Source organism: Myxine glutinosa, chromosome 7 (assembly GCF_964187855.1).
Source record: "Myxine glutinosa chromosome 7, kmMyxGlut1.1, whole genome shotgun sequence".
Lineage (NCBI taxonomy): Eukaryota > Metazoa > Chordata > Myxini > Myxiniformes > Myxinidae > Myxine > Myxine glutinosa.
Window position 1 is genome coordinate 56,276,193 of NC_136267.1, and position 19,472 is coordinate 56,295,664.

A 19,472-nucleotide genomic window follows, 5' to 3' on the forward strand; every position below is an offset into this window, starting at 1 on the left:
GTCGGCGAGAGGCCGCAACTCCCGCCCATACATAAGCAACGCTGGACTGCATGCAGTGGCCCCGTGCTGGCTAGTTCGGTAGGCCATCAATAAGTATGGGAGATGTTCGTCCCAGTCATCCTGATGGGTGGTGGTGAACAAGGCCAGTTGTTGGACCAATGTTCGATTGAACCTTTCCACCATCCCGTCAGATTGGGGTCTTAGGGGTGTTGTTCTTGTTTTCCAAATTGACAGGAGTCTGCACATATCTTTTAGCAATTGGCTTTCAAAATTTCGTCCCTGATCAGTGTGCAGCTCCTGTGGAATCCCATGCCGACATACAAATCCTTCCACGAAGGCCTGCGCTACCACCCCGGCTTCTTGGTTGGTGAAATACCAAGATGGTGAAATTAGTGAAATAGTCCATTACAACGAGGATGTACTTGTTACCTTGGCGGGTGCGGGGTAGTGGTCCGAGAATATCCATAGCCACCCTCTCAAGGCGGGCCCCCACCTGGTGTAATTGAAGGGGGGCCCTCATCCTCCGTGCTGGTCCCTTTTTGGCAGAACAGGCGTCGCATCTCCGACACCAGTCCTGTATGTCGCGCCCCATATTCACCCAATAGAACCTCCGGCGGACCCGAGATGTTGTCTTTGTCCTGCCCAAATGGCCGCCGGAGCGGGTACCATGCACCTGTTGTTATATGACATTCTTAAATTTGTCAGGGACTATCACCAGCCAGGAAGTTCTTTCAGAGGGAACCTCCACCCACTTGCGATACAAGATGTTATCCTTCAATTCCAAGGTCTGCCACTGAGCCCAATATGCCTTTGTTTGTGCCCTGAGGGGGTTGCCTCTTCCCCATTAGGTCTTTGCCCCAATCTGACCCATTTGTACACCGGTCCCAGGACGGGATCCTCCTGCTGGGCCGTGCTCCACGCCAAAGTTGCAAATTCTTCATCTGCGGTTAGTGGCAAAATTGGCCCTCTCACCCGGGTTGCACGGATGACGAGGATAGGGGCAGAATCGCCCAATTGCTCCCTCTCCTCGTGTCTCGCACAAAATTTACAGTTTTCCCCCAGACAAGGACGCCGAGAGAGTGCGTCAGCATTACCATGGGCCTTCCCGGCCCTATGGGTCACATTAAAATCGTACTGCTGCAACTTTTCCAACCACCTTGCAATTTGGCCCTCCGGTTCCTTGAACCGAAGGAGCCATTGCAAGGAGGAATGGTCAGTTTGAACCAAAATTTTCCGCCCATACAAGTACGGGTGGAAATGGTTCATGGCAGCCAGCAGAGCCAATAGTTCCTTGCGGGTGCCGCAATAATTTCGTTCGGGCCTACTCAAGGCCCGACTATAATAAGCGATCACTCTCTCCACGCCCTCCTGTGTCTGCGACAAAACTGCGCCCAATCCTTCCTGGCTTGCATCTGTGTCCAGGGTAAAGGTCCCGTCACAAGTGGGGTAAGCTAGAATGGGTGCGGATGTCAAACACCCCTTCAATTTTAGGAAGGACTCTTGGCACTCCCTTGTCCAATTAAATCGCGTCCCCTTCTCCGTAAGCCGATGAAGAGGCCGGGCCAACTCTGCAAATTTCGCCACAAAGCGCCGGTAGTAGGAGCTGAGTCCCAAAAATCGCCGCACCTCCTTGCTGGTACGTGGTGCGGGCCACTCCTCTACCGCTGTAATTTTGCCTGGGTCTGTTTTTACCCCCTCGCGACCGATAACGTGACCTAGATAGGCCACCTCTCTTGCAAACAAAGTGCACTTACTCGGACTCAGCTTCAACCCTGCCTGTCTGAGGCACCCAAACACCTGGTCCAAATTAGCTATAGCCTGGGGGAATGTTTTGGCATGTACTAGGACGTCATCCAGGTATACCAGGCAGGACTGCCATGGCATGCCGCCTAGCACATGTTCCATTAATCGCACAAAGGTGGCGGGGGCGCTACACAAACCAAACGGCATCACAGTGAACTGATACAGCCCCTTACCTGTGGAAAATGCCGTTTTGTCCTTCCCTGCCTTATCCATCTCCACCTGCCAATACCCACTCTTGAGGTCTAAAGTTGAAAACCAATTTGAGCCCGCAACGGCATTAAGGGTATCGTCAATTCTTGGCAGGGGATACGAGTCCTTGAGTGTCACGTTGTTTAGCTGGCGATAGTCCACGCAGAAACGCGTGGTCCCATCCTTCTTTTTGACCAGCACAACGGGTGACATCCAGGGACTTCCTGAGGGCTCGATGACGCCTGCATCGAGCATTTTTTCGACCTGCTCGTCAGCTTCCTCCCTCTTGCTCCAAGGGAGCCGTTGGGCAGGCTGACGAATAGGCCGGGCCTCACCGGTGTGGATCTGATTTTCACCAGGCCCGTACGTCCAATATCCTCGGAGGACAAGGAGAAGATATCCAAATGGGATCCAATTAATTTGTGTAAGGCCTCCCTCTGGGTACCTCCCAACTCTACGCTACTTCGATTTACCATCTCGCAAATGGGATCGGGCCAATTCCGAGTACTTATTGAAGGCTCTCCCTGGGGCCGGCTCGGCTGGACGTTCTCGCCGCTCACTAACGCGACTTCTTTAACTGGGGTGCAACCAGCGACCTTCGTGCCCTTCACTATAGTGTGTGGTTCTGTGCTAATATTAATTACTCGGACTGCCACCACCGGCCCGTCCATTTTTACAAGGGTGCGGCCCACGATCAAGCCAGGTATGGATTGCGCTGCCACCAGTTCGACCAGGCCGCAGGACTCCTGCCATGTTGGGCGAGCTAACCATCGGGCCGGCACTATGGCCTCGGCCCTCGGAGGGATGGTCACGGCCTCAGGAGCCTCCAGCTCCACCCTTTCGGCCGTGCTCACCCCCTCCAATGGCAGCTCTTCCACTCCCACTTGCAGGATCCCCCGGCGCAAGTCGATTTTACAACCGCTGGCAGTCAACAAATCGAACCCTATTAAGCATGGGTCGCACACCTCCGCCACCCAAACCTCTATCTCTCTCTTCACCGATCCCAACTTGAGGGTCACAAAACCACGCCCTATGATCGGAGCCATTGCCCCGGTAGCCAGCTGCAAACTATGATTTACCAGACGCTGGATTTTATCCCAGCCGTCTGCACTCAAATTAAGGATCACAGGGCTGATGATCGTGGTGCCAGCTCCTGTGTCCACTACGGCGTCTACCCCCACGCCGGCAATTTTGCATTGAATTGTGAGGCTACCTGTACCAATTTGGCCACAATGAATGACCTGTCGCGTCAATGAGGGCTCTGCTCCATCCCCTATTGCCGAACACTGCCCTGCATGCTCGGCACCTTCAAGTTTCCCGGGCTCTGGCGGGGGGGGGGGGGGGGGGGGGGGGGGGGGGAGGGGCGGGGGGGAGGGGGTGGGGTGCCTGAGGTCGGCTAGGCCGATCTATATGGGGCGGAGTTGAGGGCATCGGCTGCCGGGGAGCCCCCACGCACGGTGACCCAGCCGAGCACAATTATAGCACATCACCTGGTAAGGTGCTTGCCTCTGGTATTCCAAATTTCCCCCCCTAAATGTTCGAATTGGTGTACTTTGTCGTGGCCCACCGGGTGCCACCGCCTGCCATGGTCCAGGTCCCGCCAGACGCCGGTCCACCAGCCTCCGGACAATGCTCTCCAGGTCAGGGCCCCCTTCGGGGGCGGGCCCCCTAGGGGGGCCGCCACCCGTCACGGGCCCTAACTGACGCACCGCCACTGCGTGGCGCTCGCCTCCCCGGGCCAGGGGCCTCGCTGCCTCCCAGCGGGCGGCAGCGTCGGCTGCCTGGCTCAAGGTGTGCGGGCGCCACATGGTGAGCTGTTGTCGGAGCTCAGGATCCGGAAAAGCCTGGATAAAGTGGTCCAGCGCCAGGCTTTCCTAGGAACTCGCAGCCATGTCCGCGTGTGCGATCCCTACTGCGCGGCGAATGTCATGGGCAAGTTCCCCGATGGTCTCCTAGGGCTTGCGTTTTCGCTGAGCAAGCTGAGCTTTAACAAGCTCGCTTTGCTGTTCAATGCCGAAACGATTAATTTTGGATTAACAAGCGTTACGCCTAGGTCCCCCGTCGATGAAGTGATGTGAGTTCACAAAGTGGAAGATGCAGAAAACATGCTATGATATGATATTTCGCTCACAAGGTTCAGACATACATGGCGCCGGCCATCTTGGATTTTGACGTGGCGACCCAATTTTCAATGGCGTTCTTCCTTATGCCTAGATACACCCACACACCAGATTAGAAGTTGGTACTTCGCTTATTTTTCAAGATATTCCGCTCACAAGGTTCAGACATACATGGCGGTGGCCATCTTGGATTTTGACGTGGCGACCCAATTTTCAATAGCCTTCTTCCTTGTGCCTAGATACACCCAAACACCAGATTAGAAGTTGGTACTTCGCTTATTTTTCAAGATATTCATCTCACAAGGTTCAGACATACATGGCGGCGGCCATCTTGGATTTTGACGTGGCGACCCAATTTTAAACAGCCTTCTTGCTTGTGCCTAGATACACCCACACACCAGATTAGAAGTTGGTACTTCGCTTATTTTTCACGATATTTCGCTCACAAGGTTCAGACATATATATGGTGGCGGCCATCTTGTATTTTGACGTGGCGACCCAATTTTCAATAGCGTTCTTCCTTATGCCGAGATACACCCACACACCAGATTAGTTGTTGGTACGTAGCTTATTTTTCAAGATATTCATCTCACAAGGTTCAGACATACATGGCATCAGACATACATGGCGGCGGCCATCTTGGATTTGGACATGGGTTGCACCCACACACCAAATTTGAATGCGGTCCTTCGCTTACGCATGCACGAACGCCCGCACGCACGGACGGACGGACACACGGACGGAGGGGAAAGCCATAGTCCCCCTTTCGCTACGCTGCGCGACGGGGCCAATTAAGGCTGTGCGGAGGGCTGGCAGGGTGAGAGCACCCGGTGGTAAAGCTGTCAGCACCTCCGCCGCCGCGCAGTGCCCCCACAAGGTGTACTCAACCTTCGTCCGGATTCCAACCGTTGCCTCTACGTACATATTCGAACTGCGCCAGGTACGCCCACAGATCACTCTTGCCGTCATACGGCGCGAGTGGGACCTTGTGGGTGCCCGAAGGCCGGACCACGTACGTCGCTCCTTGCGGGGTTAGCGCAGGGCCGAACCGTTCGGGCCCCCACAGTACACTATTCCCGGGGGGCTCTCGTGCATCCCCCGTCCCTCTGAACACTACCCCTGTCAGTGTCGATGCCTGGGTCGCCCCTCCGCAACCCGCTACCCACTCCATACCCGCACACCCTTGCTCACCAATACCTCTCGCACTCCCCATGGTCGGACATCCTTGCACACACCCTCTTTCCACGCACTCTGCACCAGTCGCACACCTCACCAGCGGCCTCTCACGAACGCCCAGGTCTAGACCAACACCCAAGCTCGCTGAATCTCCTCTCAGACCATATACATTTCCGAGCATATCGCCACTCACCTCGGCACCTCTTCTCCTTCGTTCCTCCTCCGCCACCTGCAAACTCTTTATTTGGTCAGTAAGCACATCATCACGCTGTGAGCACAGACCTTGCACCATTTCCATCACCTCCTCCTTTATCTCTTTCTTAGTCTCCCTCCATCTCTTCTTAATTTCACTTACCCCCTCTTCCACTTCCTCTAGCTTCTGCTTCACCTCCTTTATTTTCCGGTGCGCCCCTTCAATTTCTTCCTCTAAGGCCACCTTGGTCGTTTCTATGTGCGTCCTGACTTCCCGTTATTTCGTCTCTATTGCCTCTACCACCTCCTCTAACCTCTTCGTCAGTCCCTCATGGGCCGTCTGACATTCCTTCTTTGTTGCGATTAATTCTTTCTTTATCTCTTTCTGGGTCGCTTTCAACCCTCCTATCACCGCCGTGTTATTTTCTACCTGCTCCCCGAACTCCTTTTGTCCCACTGTCAGCTGCTCTACTCCTCGCGTCAGATCCTCTATGCCCCCCTGTAACCTAGCCGTGCTGTTCCTCACCTCTTTCTCCATCCGCTCCTCACCCCGCCTTACCTCGTCGTGCAACCCCGCGACCTCTTAGCTCACTCCGCGCCTTATATCCTCCCCCATCTCTCCTATTTCCTTGGTGGATGCCGCCCTCATCTGTTCCAGCTCCCCCTTGTGGGTGTCCAATTTGATTTCTAGCCCGATTTTAACCTCCTCTATCTGCTCCCCCATTTGTTTGACTTCCTGGGCGGATTGCCCCCCCATCTCCCTCAATTTGCCTCCCATCTTGTCTTCTAGCTCCGTTAACCCATGCTTCACCCCTTCCATCCCGTTGTCTAACCCCTCAAATTTGTTGTCTAACCCCTCAAATTTATTGTCTAACCCCTCAAATTTATTGTCTAACCCCTTAAATTTGTTGACTAACCCCTCTATTTTGCTTCCTAGGCCCCCAATTTGATTGCCCAATTGCTCACCCTGAGCCCTCGTCTCTTCTTTTTGGGTGTCTAATTTACTTTCCAATCGCTCACCCATCTTGACCATAAGAGCCTCCATTTGTATCATGAAGAGGTTCAAATCCACCGGTGCTGCCGCGACCATGTGTGCGGCGCCATTTTGTGCCCCTCTAACCTCGTGCGAGGCGCCGCCATCTTGTGCGCCTGCAACCCCCTCTACCGCATCCTCATTGCTCTCCTCCTCCCTCTCTCCCAATTCCTCCCTGGGGTCCTGGGTTGCCTCTAACCCCTCTTCTACCTCCCCTACCGGAATCCGATCGCCTTGATCATCCATGGCACGATTTAATTTGGATGTTATAATAAAATTTCGGCCGCTCCAAATTTTAACAAAATTTTTAGACGTTCTTAAAAATTTGGTTCGGGTCCAAATCCCACTCCTGACACCAATTGCTATGGATCTCAGAGATGGCACTCCCCTTAGCAAGGGGGGGGGGGGGGGGGGGTGGTTAATCCCCTTGGCCTGTTAAGCTGGCCGTCTCTAGTCCTGGTACTTATAACGCTCTTTTGCGGGGTGAAATTTGTCAGGGTTATTGGTCAAGGTGTTCTCCCGAATACCTTTACCAATCCCTCCGCAGAACAGGGAAACAAGTACCGCTCGAACCACGGACAAGATGGTATTTGCCGAGCGGTTTAGCAATCCGAGATTTGAGCCGTTAACAAAGGACTAAACCCGACTATTGCGGTTGGCCAAATCGTGCCACAGGTACTCAATTGGAGACAGGACGAAAGTGATCGCGGGAAAGAAAAAACCAAAGGTAAGAAATAACAGACATTTATTAACTATATACAAAACCAAAACCAAAGAAGAAGAAACGAAAGTAATATACAGAAGAAGAAGAAGAAGATACACAGGGCAGCCTTAAACAGTCTTATATTACCAACGCCCAGGACAGACAAACAGACACACGAAAGGGGAATAGCAGGCAGGAATGACTGGAAGAAGGAGAAGGTCCATGTGGGACAGCAGGGCTGGAAGGTTCGGGCAGAGGCACAGCATGGAGGTCCGCTCCAGGTCCACGCCCCGGGCTGGAAGCGAACAGCCAGCGGCAGCTTCACGTATTCGTTCTCGCGGTAGGGCTTTTCGAAGCAGCTTGTCAAAGAGCTCCGCGCAGCTTCGTCTCTCTCAGCCAGACCTCACCATGCACCGTCTCCAACCCAAGTCGACTCTCGTTCATCTCCGTCAAAAGGCTTCGCGCTGGCGCTTATATTACGTGCTTCCAGATCAATGCGCGCTTCATAGAGCCACGCCCGTGATGGTATTTCGTCAGCCCTGGTTGGCTGGTGGGGGCTCGCTGGCTCCGCCTCTGGTGGTGCATCGGCGTGCCACGCCTTGTTCTGGTGGCTCCGCCCCCTTCTTTCTCGGCTTGACCGCATGGCTAATGGCGGTTTGGGGCCAACAACCGAATCAAGGCAAAGAGCAGCGAACGCTGCTGGCAAACGAAGTACTGGGGCCTATCTTATTTGATTAATGCAACGCAGATTCTACTATTGGGAACAGATCCTTAACTGAAACAGATAATAATGAAATAACTACGGAGAGGTCCTATGGTTCGCTACGTGTTGTACATGGACTAAATAGGGTGCGATATTTAACAAGCCAATTGATGGGGATATTTACAGGGGAACATTTATAAGGGAAACATTTACTAAAATTTACTAGTGAAGGTTCTAAAAACCATAACAATATATATATATATATATATATATATATATATATATATATATATATATATATAAAACTATCTTCTATCTATCCAAATATACCATATTTTTCGGCCAGCAAGTCGATGTGGAGCAGGAGTAGGCATTAATTTTCGTGGGTGGGCCACAATAATTTTGGTATGTCGTCCTGGGGCATATCTGTTTTGTAATAAAATTGCATCACCATCAAAATAATTTTCGAATTCATGATGCATGAATGGTTAGTGCCCTTATTCCATAAAAGTTTAATGTGTTTCGACATTTTCACATGATAATCACAGAAAGGTGACTGGTGAGTGTGTTTGCCAGATTGTCCAAATATCTGTCAAAGTAAAAGTTAAAAAAATACTTATCCAAGTCTTTAAAGGTGCCATGCAGGAGACGGGGGACCTAGTTTTCCGATATGTGAACCGGCTTTATTTCAGAATGAGAGGGATAACAATACTGTACTACAAAATGGAGAAAATAAATAAATGCTGCACCCAACCTCTCCCCCCAGGTGTTCACATGCATGACCACAACAATAAAAACAAAAAAAAACAAAAAATTATCTCAAAACAAAAAAATTAATTCAATATCCCTGTTGGGAAAACAAAGAGTAATTATTTTCAGGAACTTTGCAATTTTTTGTCTCGTCGAGATTACTCTTTGTCAGACATGTTCTTATATTTGGCTGTGTGTTTCCTATCAAAGTGTCCATTCAAGTTGTATTTTTTGAATACGGCAACATTTCCTTTGCAAACTAAGCACACAGCTTTCCCTGTGACATCAGTAAAGAAGTTAAACACTCGGCATTGTTAAACACTTGTCATTCAGAGTTTACATTTCTCTTCTTCGATAAGTGCAACAAATGCGAATTCCTACAAAACTGAAAACTATATGGCTATTTTTTGTGCGGCTCCTGTGCTAAACCATTGGCTGCTATAATTAGCAATGTATTCATAGCAACCAATCAAAAGCCCGTACCCTGCATGCAGGCAAATCGCATTGTTTTCCTGCTGTACAATGTTCGCCGATTAAGTAAATGAAAAGTCCCAAAAGTGTGACTGCCTCAAAAGTGTTTAAATAACCATTTTGATCAAAACACAACAATCTGATTCTTGTTTTAAGGGTGGCAGAACAGTCAGGTCTGGGAGTCATAGCGGCCCAGACAGAAGTAACATTTGGGCTGGATTCAGACCTGAACCAAAATAGAATAGGCTTGTTCTTGTGGCCCCCACTAACTCATCCAACGAGTTTTGTCATAATCCATCCTCAACTTTTTGAGACATTGTTTTTAGCCCTGTCACTCAATGGTGAAGGATCACTTTAAAACCTCTCTGATACGACTCCGGATTCGAATCTTCACCAAAATGGAATAAATTCTTCCTTGTCACACAACCAATCTGTACACCACGTTTCGGCCTCATCCATCAAAAACTTTGAGATATCGTGCTGTATATCGTTTTTTGCCCGATCTCTCAATGGTGTCGATTCCATTAATTTTTCTACCTGTCTGTCAATGCAGAAAGACGCGAGCCTTCACAATCAAGAATAGTTTTATATTCCAAACTTAATATTTACAGGAACAAGGAAAGGAAGTGTGCACGCACAAGTGCGAGAGGGTTTAGAACAAGGTGAAAAGATGAAGAGTTTGGCAGAAGTGAGAGAGAGTTTCAATCTCATCAACCCCAGGCAGCCCGACCCCACCCAATTGCCTCATGACCCTCACGAGAGGAGAGGGTATTGCATTTGAGTCCGTTTGTCTATTTGGCTGTCTGTTTGTACTTGCCAGAAAAGATTCCGGCAAGTATGTTGATCGGTTGGTTTGTCTGTTTGTCTGTGCGCAGCACTACGTCTACACCGTTGCACGTAGAATCGCCAAACTTTACACACATATTTGTCTTGCCCTGGAATAGACTGTGCCCAATTTTTAACTCTCTTGGCCCAACGCTTTCATTATGACGTCATAATTTGATAATTCGCAAGGACAAAACTACATTCAATCAAGATGCAATTTCTTGAGCGACATGACGGCATAAAATGGTGGAGAAAGAAATTAATGATGACATCATTGGTCACGTGGTTCGGCCGCCATCTTGGAAAAACCGAAAAACTTTGCACCTCTATATCTCCGAAAGTGCTGAATAGAAAAAACTGAGACATGGCTCATTGAAAAGAACTCTCCATGGGGAATAAAATATGTTAATGATGATGTCTTTGGTGCCTCCATTATGACGTCATAATTCGACAAGTACAAAACTTCATCCGATCAAGATGAAATTTATTGAGCATCATCAAGGAATAAATTAGTTTAGAAAACAAATAATGATGACGTCATCGGACACGTGGTTCGGCCGCCATATTTGTCCAAAATGGCCGATAAAAAGTACATTCCGGCAAGTCCTCGGTCTCTGACCGATTTTTCATCTGTTTGCCTGTCTGTGCGCAGCACTGCGTCAACACCGTTGCACGTAGAATCGCCAAATTTTACACACATATTTGTTTTGCCCTGGAATAGACTGTGCCCAATTGATGACGTCATCGGTCACGTGGTTCGGCCGCACTCTTGGAAAAACCGAAAAACTTTGCACCTCTATATCTCCGAAAGTGCTGAATAGAAAACATTGAGACGTGGCTCATTGTAAAGAACTCTCCAAGGGGAATAAAATATGTTAATGATGACGTCATAGGTGCGTCCATTATGACGTCATTATTCGACAAGTACAAAACTTCATCCGATAAAGATGAAATTTCTTGAGCATAACCGAGGAATAAATTAGTTTAGATAATGATGATAAAATAGATGATAGTAAATAAATAATGATGACGTCATCGGCCACGTGGTTCGGCCACCATATTTGTCCAAAATGGCCGATAAAAGTATATTCCGGGAAGTCCTCGGTCTCTGACCGATTTTTCATTTGTTTGTTTGTTTGTCCGCATATAATAAATATGATTTTCTCTGCAACCGTTGGTCCGATTGACAGGAAACTTTCACCAGAGGTGCGACTACTCCTGTAGAATTTTAAAATGATAATGATGACGTGATAGTTCACATGGTACGGGCGCCATTTTGGAAAAACTTTGCAGCTTTATGTCTCCGAAAGCTGCACAGAAAAAAATTGAGACATGGCTGATTGTAAAGAACTCTCCGTGGGGAATAACATGTAAATGATGATGTCATACATAGGCGCCTCCATTAAGAAGTTATAATTTGACAAGTACAAAACTTCATCCGATCAGGATGAAATCTCTTGAGCTTCATCTAGGGACACATTGGTGGAGAAAAAAAATCGGTCACGTGGTTCAGCCGCCATAGTTGTTTTAACACAAAAGTCTTAAAAAACACTAAAAACACGTCCTGGCGAGGGTCGGCAATCTCTGATTGCCCTTTCTTGTTTATTATGTTATCTGTTCCTTGCTGGGCTATTTTTCACATTACATTTTCATTGCCCTCAACCAATCAAGTGTAAGCCAGGCTTATAGCATTAAAGAGGATTAGAGTGTAAGTTACGTCTTGTGTGTCTCTTGAAGTTTCCTTTGTGAGTTATGCACTGGTTGAGATATACATTCTGCAAATCTATATATAATAGGCCATGGGCTACCTAGACCCCTGGTGCACCCCCCCCCCCCCCCCCCCCCCACCAACCTACCACCCAAGGTTTTTGTTAAGCCTTAGGGTGTCCTGAACACGAAATTGAATGTTAACAGTGAAAATATAGGGACGAACTTTCCTGCGTCAAACACCATGGTGACTATCCGTTAACACCTGTTAACCTTCACACAAAATTTTTCCAATTTTTGAAAAATTTGGTAATGTTGGAAAAATTCCCAAATTTGGGAATTCTGGGAATGTTAGGGAATTCTTTACCGGACGAAATTTAGGGAATTTAATCCACAGTACAAGATTTATGGATTTTAATCAGCAAAGCCGAGCCCCCAATACAACATATGGAATTTAAGGCCGCCAACGCGATTCATGGAATTCATGTTTTCTCCAACACTCTTTACGATTATTCGCCATACAGTTTTTGTTTTCAGTTATATCTCCTGTTGTACATGTGAAAATATAGTTAAGTTCTACCCAGGCAATTCTGAAAGGACTTCGTCACAGGTTAGTTAAGTTTTTACTAATACATGTCGTGTGACATGGCTATGAAAATTCACAACAATTGTAGTTAAGTTTCAATTTCCAGTGAATTCAACCAAGTTCAACCAAGTTCAATTCAACCAATTCAACCAAGTGAATATATACGTCTCCTGATTCTCTTACCTTGGTTTTACACATAAATACGAAATATTACACATATATTTGATTGTCTTCTGTTTCTAAATATGACTTTAAACGTGTCTTTTCAGGTCCAGTGTGAATGCACCAAATGACGCAGCCTGATCATGTCTGATCCTACTGACCCCTCCACGCCGATGGAGACTGGTCCACCTCCCCAGAAAAAAACACGACACGATAGTGGTTCTACAAGTAATGAAGAAACACAGACACAGAAACATATACCCGAATGCATTGTCCATGTTCCAGGATTAAAGTATGGACCACTTCAGCTTCTTTCGAGCACCAGTACCGCCGAGAACAAATTGTCGAAGTTGCAGGACATCAGACAAAGACGGCTTTCCCAACCAGTGGATTCTACACACAGGATGAAAGGATCATGTGATCTAATACCCAGTACCCTGTCAGACCATCATGGTTATCACCGACAATGTTACCAACGCTTCACTATGAATCTGGATCGCCTGCAACCATCTGAACCATCTGACCCACTTGAAACAGGTACTGCCCCGAGACCAAGTCGGTCGTCCGAAGGTGATCGCGTCCTCTTCAACCCCGACTGTTTATTTTGTAAGTCTGAAGGGAGGAAGAAGATCAAATCAAGTGGATCGTGGACATCAGAAGGTTTGTCAATGTTTGAATTTGACGGAGGGAAAAATGTTGTCGCGTCAGCTGAGGAGCAAAGTGATGAGAGCTTGCTACGTCGGATCAGAGGGCATGATCTGTTCGCATGCGAGGCCAAATATCACAAGTCCTGTCGGGCCAAATATGTACAGAAGCCGCAAAAGTGGAGAAGCACTGACGATGAACAGCGGAAGAGGCAAGCCGACATGGAGAAGGCACACGGAGAAGCATTCAAGGCTGTCTGTAGCATACTGGACACAGATGTCCTCGAAAAGAAACAAATTCTGAAACTAACGGATTTACGCAACATTTACATATCATCCCTGCAGGATTCGCAATACCCTAATCCAGAATACAGGAGCGAAAACCTGAAAATAAAGCTGCAGACGCATGATCAATACAAGGACAAACTATCATTCTGTAACATGGGCTGCAACAAATCATTCATCGTGTACAGCTCCACTATCGACACGGATACAGCTGTGAAGCATGCCTACGAGCTTGGATCCGCTGATCCAAGCTTGTAGCACTGACGATGAACAGCGGAAGAGGCAAGCCGACATGGAGAAGGCACACGGAGTTGTGTGAAGGTTAACAGGTGGTTAACGGATAGTCACCATGGTGTTTGACGCAGGAAAGTTCGTCCCTATATTTTCACTGTTAACATTCAATTTCGTGTTCAGGACACCCCAAGGCTTAAAAAAAACCTTGGGTGGTAGGTTGGTGGGGCGGGGGGGGGGGGGGGGGGTGCACCAGGGGTCTAGGTAGCCCATGGCCTATAATGAACGGAAAGCATGTGTGTATGTTTCATCAACTCCTCTGAGAGGAATTGACATTGGAAGCAGAAACTTTCAGGGACTAATGAGGGCACCTCCAGAGAACACGTTTCCCTGAAGTTGTGCCTGTGCTAGTTTTGTTTGATTCGATCAAGTTTTGAATTTTTTTGCCCATCTTCACATTTTCGTCGTTTGCGGGAGTGGTGCAAGTGGAATTATCTGAGCGAAATAAGCACGATGTACACTACATGGACAAAAGTATGTGGACACCCAAACATCACACCTCTATGTGCTGAACAACATCTCATTCCAAAATCATGGGCATTAATATGGAGTTGGTCCCGTGTTTGCTGCTATAACAGCTTCCACTCTTCTGGGAAAGCTTTCCAATAGATGTTGGAACATTGCTGCGGGGATTTGCTTCCATTCAGCCACAAGAGCATCAGTGAGGTCAGGCACTGATGTTGGGCGATTAGGCCTGGCTTCCAAGGTCACTGGCCTTTAGCCAGTCAGCGTTCAATTCATCCCAAAGGTGATCGATAGGGTTGATGTCAGGGCTCTGTGCAGGCCAGTCAAGTTATTCCATACCGATCTGGACAAACAATTTCTGTATGGACTTCGCTTTGTACATGGGGGCATTGTCATGCTGAAAGAGGAAAGGGCCTTCCCCAAACTGTTGCCACAAAGGTAGAAGCACACAATCGTCGAGAATGACATTGTATGATGCTACAGCGTTAAGATTTCCCTTCACTGTAACGAAGGGGCCTAGACCAACAACAACAACAACAGGCATTTTAAGGCCATTTTCCCTGCAAGAGCGGGGGTTAGCCTTGCGGGCCCCATGACAATCTTCTCCATTTTGCCCTATTTTCTGCATCTCCCCTTGTTAACCCCTTTGACCGCATTTCTTCTTCCACCACCTTCAGCCAAGTCTTTCTCGGTCTTCCCCGTCCTCTACTTCCTTCTACATTCATTTCCATCATTCTTCTCAACCAGTCACTTTCATCCTTCCTCAACACATGACCAAACCATCTCAACCTGTTTCTCTTCACAGCATCCATCACAGGCTCTATTCCCATCATCTTTCGCAATTCATAATTCGTCTTACTCTCTCTCAACGACACTCCTCACATCCACCGAACCATTCCCATTTCCACCCTTTCCAGCCTTCGTTGCTGCTCTACGTTCATTACACATGTCTCGCTCCCATAAATCATAACACTTCTCACACGTGCAGCATACACCTTTCCCTTCAGCTTCAACGACACTCCCCTCCTCGTCAGCACGCTACTCAGTTCCCGAAACGTCTTCCTTGCACATCTCACTCTGGCAACTGTTGCCGAGTCTGATCCACCTTCTCCATTCAACATGTCTCCGAGGTAGCAAAATGTTTTCACACCTTCCAGCTTCACGCCGTCTCCAAGATCCAACTCAACATTTCCTCCATCTACAGCTCCCTCTGTGCACACCTTACACTTGGATGTAGCTGCCACACTGGTTAATGACCCTCTCAGACCACTACATTTTTGATGAACCCACTCAGCGCACATTGTACATTGAATGGAGTTCACTCCGACACCCTTCCTGTGCACAGCACACGGCCACTTCCCAGTTCTTTCCACCTCACCACATGCTGTACCACTTGCCATCACCTTCGCTTTTCCGATATTCACCTTCAGACCTTTTGTCTCCATACATTCCTTCCACTTGTTCATCTTCTCCTTCAGTCCATCCATACTTTCCGCCATCAACACCAGATCATCAGCATACAACAACTCCCATGGTAAACCCTCCTTTACATTCCAAGCCAGCACCTCCATCACAGCTACAAATAGTAGTGGACTTAGTACTGACCCCTGATGCACTCCCACCTTCACCTCAAACTCACCACTGTTCCCATCCTTCGTCCTTACAGCTGTGCGCGCTCTCTCGTACATTGCCATCACTACTCTGATCAACCATTCCTCCACTCCTAACTTCCTCAATGCCCATGTCACAACTCCGTGTGGAATCCAATCGAATGCTTTCTGCAGATCAACAAACCCAAGAAACAACTTCTTCCTCTTCTCCATGTACTTCTCCTGCAACTGCCTGACAATAAAATGCGTGTCTGTCGTTCCTCGTCCTGGCATGAATCCAAACTGCATTTCGTCGATTTTCACTTTCTTCCTTGTCCTCCTCTCCAACACCCTCATTCCATGCTCCAATAACTTTATCGCTCGATACGAGCCACAGTCCAGAGGGTCACCTTTCCCCTTGTATAGAGGGACGAGGGCACTCAGTTCCCAATCCACTGGAATGCGGCCTTCTTTCACCACCAGATTACAGATCTCTGTCATACTCTTCACACCCCAACTTCCTGCTGCCTTCAACATATCTCCCACAACTCCTGTCGACCCTCCCGCTTTTCTACTCTTCATTGATTTTATCGCTTCCTCAACTTCCTTCTCAGTTAACTTCTCTGCCGGTCCTAAAACTGAGTTCCTCTCTATGTTGCCATCCCATTCGTTCTCTGCATTCAACAACATTTCCATATATCTCTTCAATCTTCCTTTAATTCCATCTGGGTCCACAACGATTTGTCCAACTTCATCCTTCAAGCAACTCACCCCTATCACATCGCACCTCTCATTTGCTATCTGCTTTGCAATCCTGAATACCGCTCTCTGACCCTCTTCTGAATCCAAGCGTTCTCCAAACATTTTCCTGCATGCCTCCTGCACCTTTGCTACCTCTTTCTTTGCAGCCTTCTAACTTTCATGCTCTGCCTTTTCTGCCCCCGTACCCTTCGCCTTCTACCACTCCTTGAACTTCTTCCTCTTCTCGTCAATTCTCTTTCCAACTTCATCATCCCACCACAATGTTTCCGAGTGCCTCGGTGGTCCTTTTGTCCATCCACATACCTCACCAACGGCTGCCAACAGTATCTTTCATTGACTTCCAACCACGTTCAAGCTCAACCACATCATCGTCTACCATACTCAGCCTCTCTTTTAATGCCTCCCTCACCGTCACCTCTTTCAACCTCCACATCTTCATTCTCGGTTGGTACTTCACCCGCCGAGCTCTCCTCGCACCTTTCACCCTTATGTCGCAGACAACCAAGTGGTGGTGTGAAACAGTCTCCTCCCCCAGGATCACCGCTGTGTCCCGGAGGTGCCCCCTATCTCGCCGACGCACCATCAGGTAGTCAACGGTTGTCGTCGACCCACCTGATGTGTATGTAACAAGCTTATTATCCGCTTTCTGGAACTGAGTATTACAAATCAAGAAACCAGCTCCATCAGCAAAGTCCAAAATCCTTTCACCTTCTCCATTCCTCACACCATATCCGTAACCCCATGAACTCCCTCATCACCTTCTATACTCCTTCCCACATGTCCATTTAGGTCTCCTCCTACCACAACTTCCTCATCTTTCACGTTTTCCATTAGCTTCTCCATTGCACACCAGAACTTGTCCTTCTCTTCATCGCTCTGACCGACCAACGGAGCATATCCCGAGATGACGTTCACCAAGAGCTTTCCATTCATCATTTTCACCATCATCAACCTTTCACTCACTCTAGTCACACTCACCACACTGTCTACAAACTCCTCAGAAAACAGGACACCCACGCCATGCACGCCTTCTGGGCACCCTTGCCGCACAAACCTGTATTTCTGTCCCTGCCTACCTTTCACCATTCTAACACCACTTCCCTTCCATCTCATCTCCTGCACACAACATATGTGCACTCTTCTTCTGAGCACTACTTCCACCACTTTTCCTGATCTCCCTGTAATTGTCCCTACATTCCATGTCCCAAACCTCAGAAACTGATCTCAACGTGGAGCATCAGAAGTTTCGTCGTCATAAATGGAGTGATTTTCACCCTTGCTTCGATCGGGTTCCCCACCTTGAGTTTTGACGAGAGCGAGTGAGGTCCCCCACGGGGTACTTTGGGCTGTACCCTGCCCATATGTAGTTGTGATTGTCATGGTTCCGTTTTTTGAGGCAATGTTTTATGGCCGGATGCCCTCCCTGACGCCAACCCTTTTAGTCGCCTCTTACGACACGCAGGGAAACGGTGTACCTATTCTAAACCGGGGTACACACCGGTAGGGGTAAAGGGTAAAGGAAGGTAGAGGTAAAGGTTTACACCGGTAGGGTAAAGGTGGCGAAGGGGCCAAGACCGAACCATGAAAAACAGCCCCAGACCATTATTCCTCCTCCACCAAACTTTAGTTGGGACTATGCATTCGGGCAGGTGGCATTCTCCTGGCATCCACCAAACCCAGATTCATCTGTCGGACTGCCAGCTGGTGAAGCGTAATTCATCACTCCAGAGAACGCGTTTCCATTGCTCCAGAGTCCAACGGTGGCGAGCTTTACACTCTTGGCATTTTGCATGGTAATCTTAGGCTTGTGTGCCGCTGCTCACCCATGGAAACCCATTTCATGAAGCTCCCGACGAACAGTTGTTGTGCTGCCGTTGCTTCCAGATGCAGTTTGGAACTCGTTCATAAGTGTTGCAACTGAGGACAGACAATTTTTATGCGCTACACGCTTCGGCAGACCCGTTCTGTGAGCTTGTGTGGCTTACCACTTTGCGGCTGAGCTGATGTTACTCCGAGACGTTTCCACTTCACAATAACAGCACTTACAGTTGACTGGGGCCGCTCTAGTAGGGCAGAAATTTGACAAACTGACTTGTTGGAAAGGCGGCATCCTATGGCGGTGCCACGTTGAAAGTCACTGAGCTCTTCAGTACGGCCCATTCTCCTGCCAATGTTTGTCTATGGAGATTGCATGTGTGCTTGATTATATATACCTGTCAGCAATGGGTATGGCTGAAACAGCCAAATCCACTAATTAGAATGGGTGTCTGCATACTTTTGGCCATGTAGTGTATTACACATGCGCATAAGCAGTAGGTATGTTTTGCTTCATATATGTAACCGGGTTATTTTTTATTTATTTTCAGGAGCGATCGAGGCTGCGGTCTGTTTCCGATACATTGACCAAATAAAGGGATGTGCCTGCCAGGAAAAATATGCCCGTTGGATGGGCAGTCTGTAATGGTATTCATAAAGAAAACAAAATGATCCCACTGGCCGCTTCCTTATGGAGCGGGTGCTTCCGGTAAGCCCAATATGACAACATTATTTGAATTAATTTATCCATTGAAAAATAAATAAGTAAATAAATAACAAGCTGCAATGAATATATCAGGGTACCGGTACTGATTTCTCGAAACTTCCTAATTTCATGAAGTTACATTAATTTACGTAATATGACATGTCTGTTTATGTCACAAGCACAAAAGAGGCAAAGTTATTTACACCCCAACATACATGCTCATTCATCTCTACCCTGCCACATCCTCATCATTGATACACAAGTACTCACGACCTCCCAACCCACCCCTACCAACCAGTCAAAACACATCCATGAAGTCAAAAGTTTCAGCATTCTCACTTTGCAACACAGACAATCCTATGTTGCATTAATTATTCTTCATTAAAATGGTGCCATCTACCATCCTCAAAATCTTCCATTGGCATTCTGCTGCTGTTCATTCTTGGATGCTTCAACGGAGGACTGCGCAAGTCTAGATCTGTGAAATAATAGCAT

The 19,472-nt window shown here is 48.0% G+C and overlaps 1 protein-coding gene across 3 annotated transcripts in view; it reads right to left on the bottom strand.

Annotated features, from left to right (window-relative positions):
- Positions 1-19,472, bottom strand: part of LOC137431273 (uncharacterized) — a 354,360-nt gene that overhangs the window by 135,590 nt on the left and 199,298 nt on the right. For all 3 annotated transcript variants that reach the window (XM_078781777.1, XM_078781775.1, XM_078781776.1), the window contains exon 12: positions 19,378-19,455. In XM_078781777.1, the coding sequence (XP_078637903.1) occupies positions 19,378-19,455 (78 nt within the window). The remainder of the gene's footprint in view (positions 1-19,377; positions 19,456-19,472) is intronic.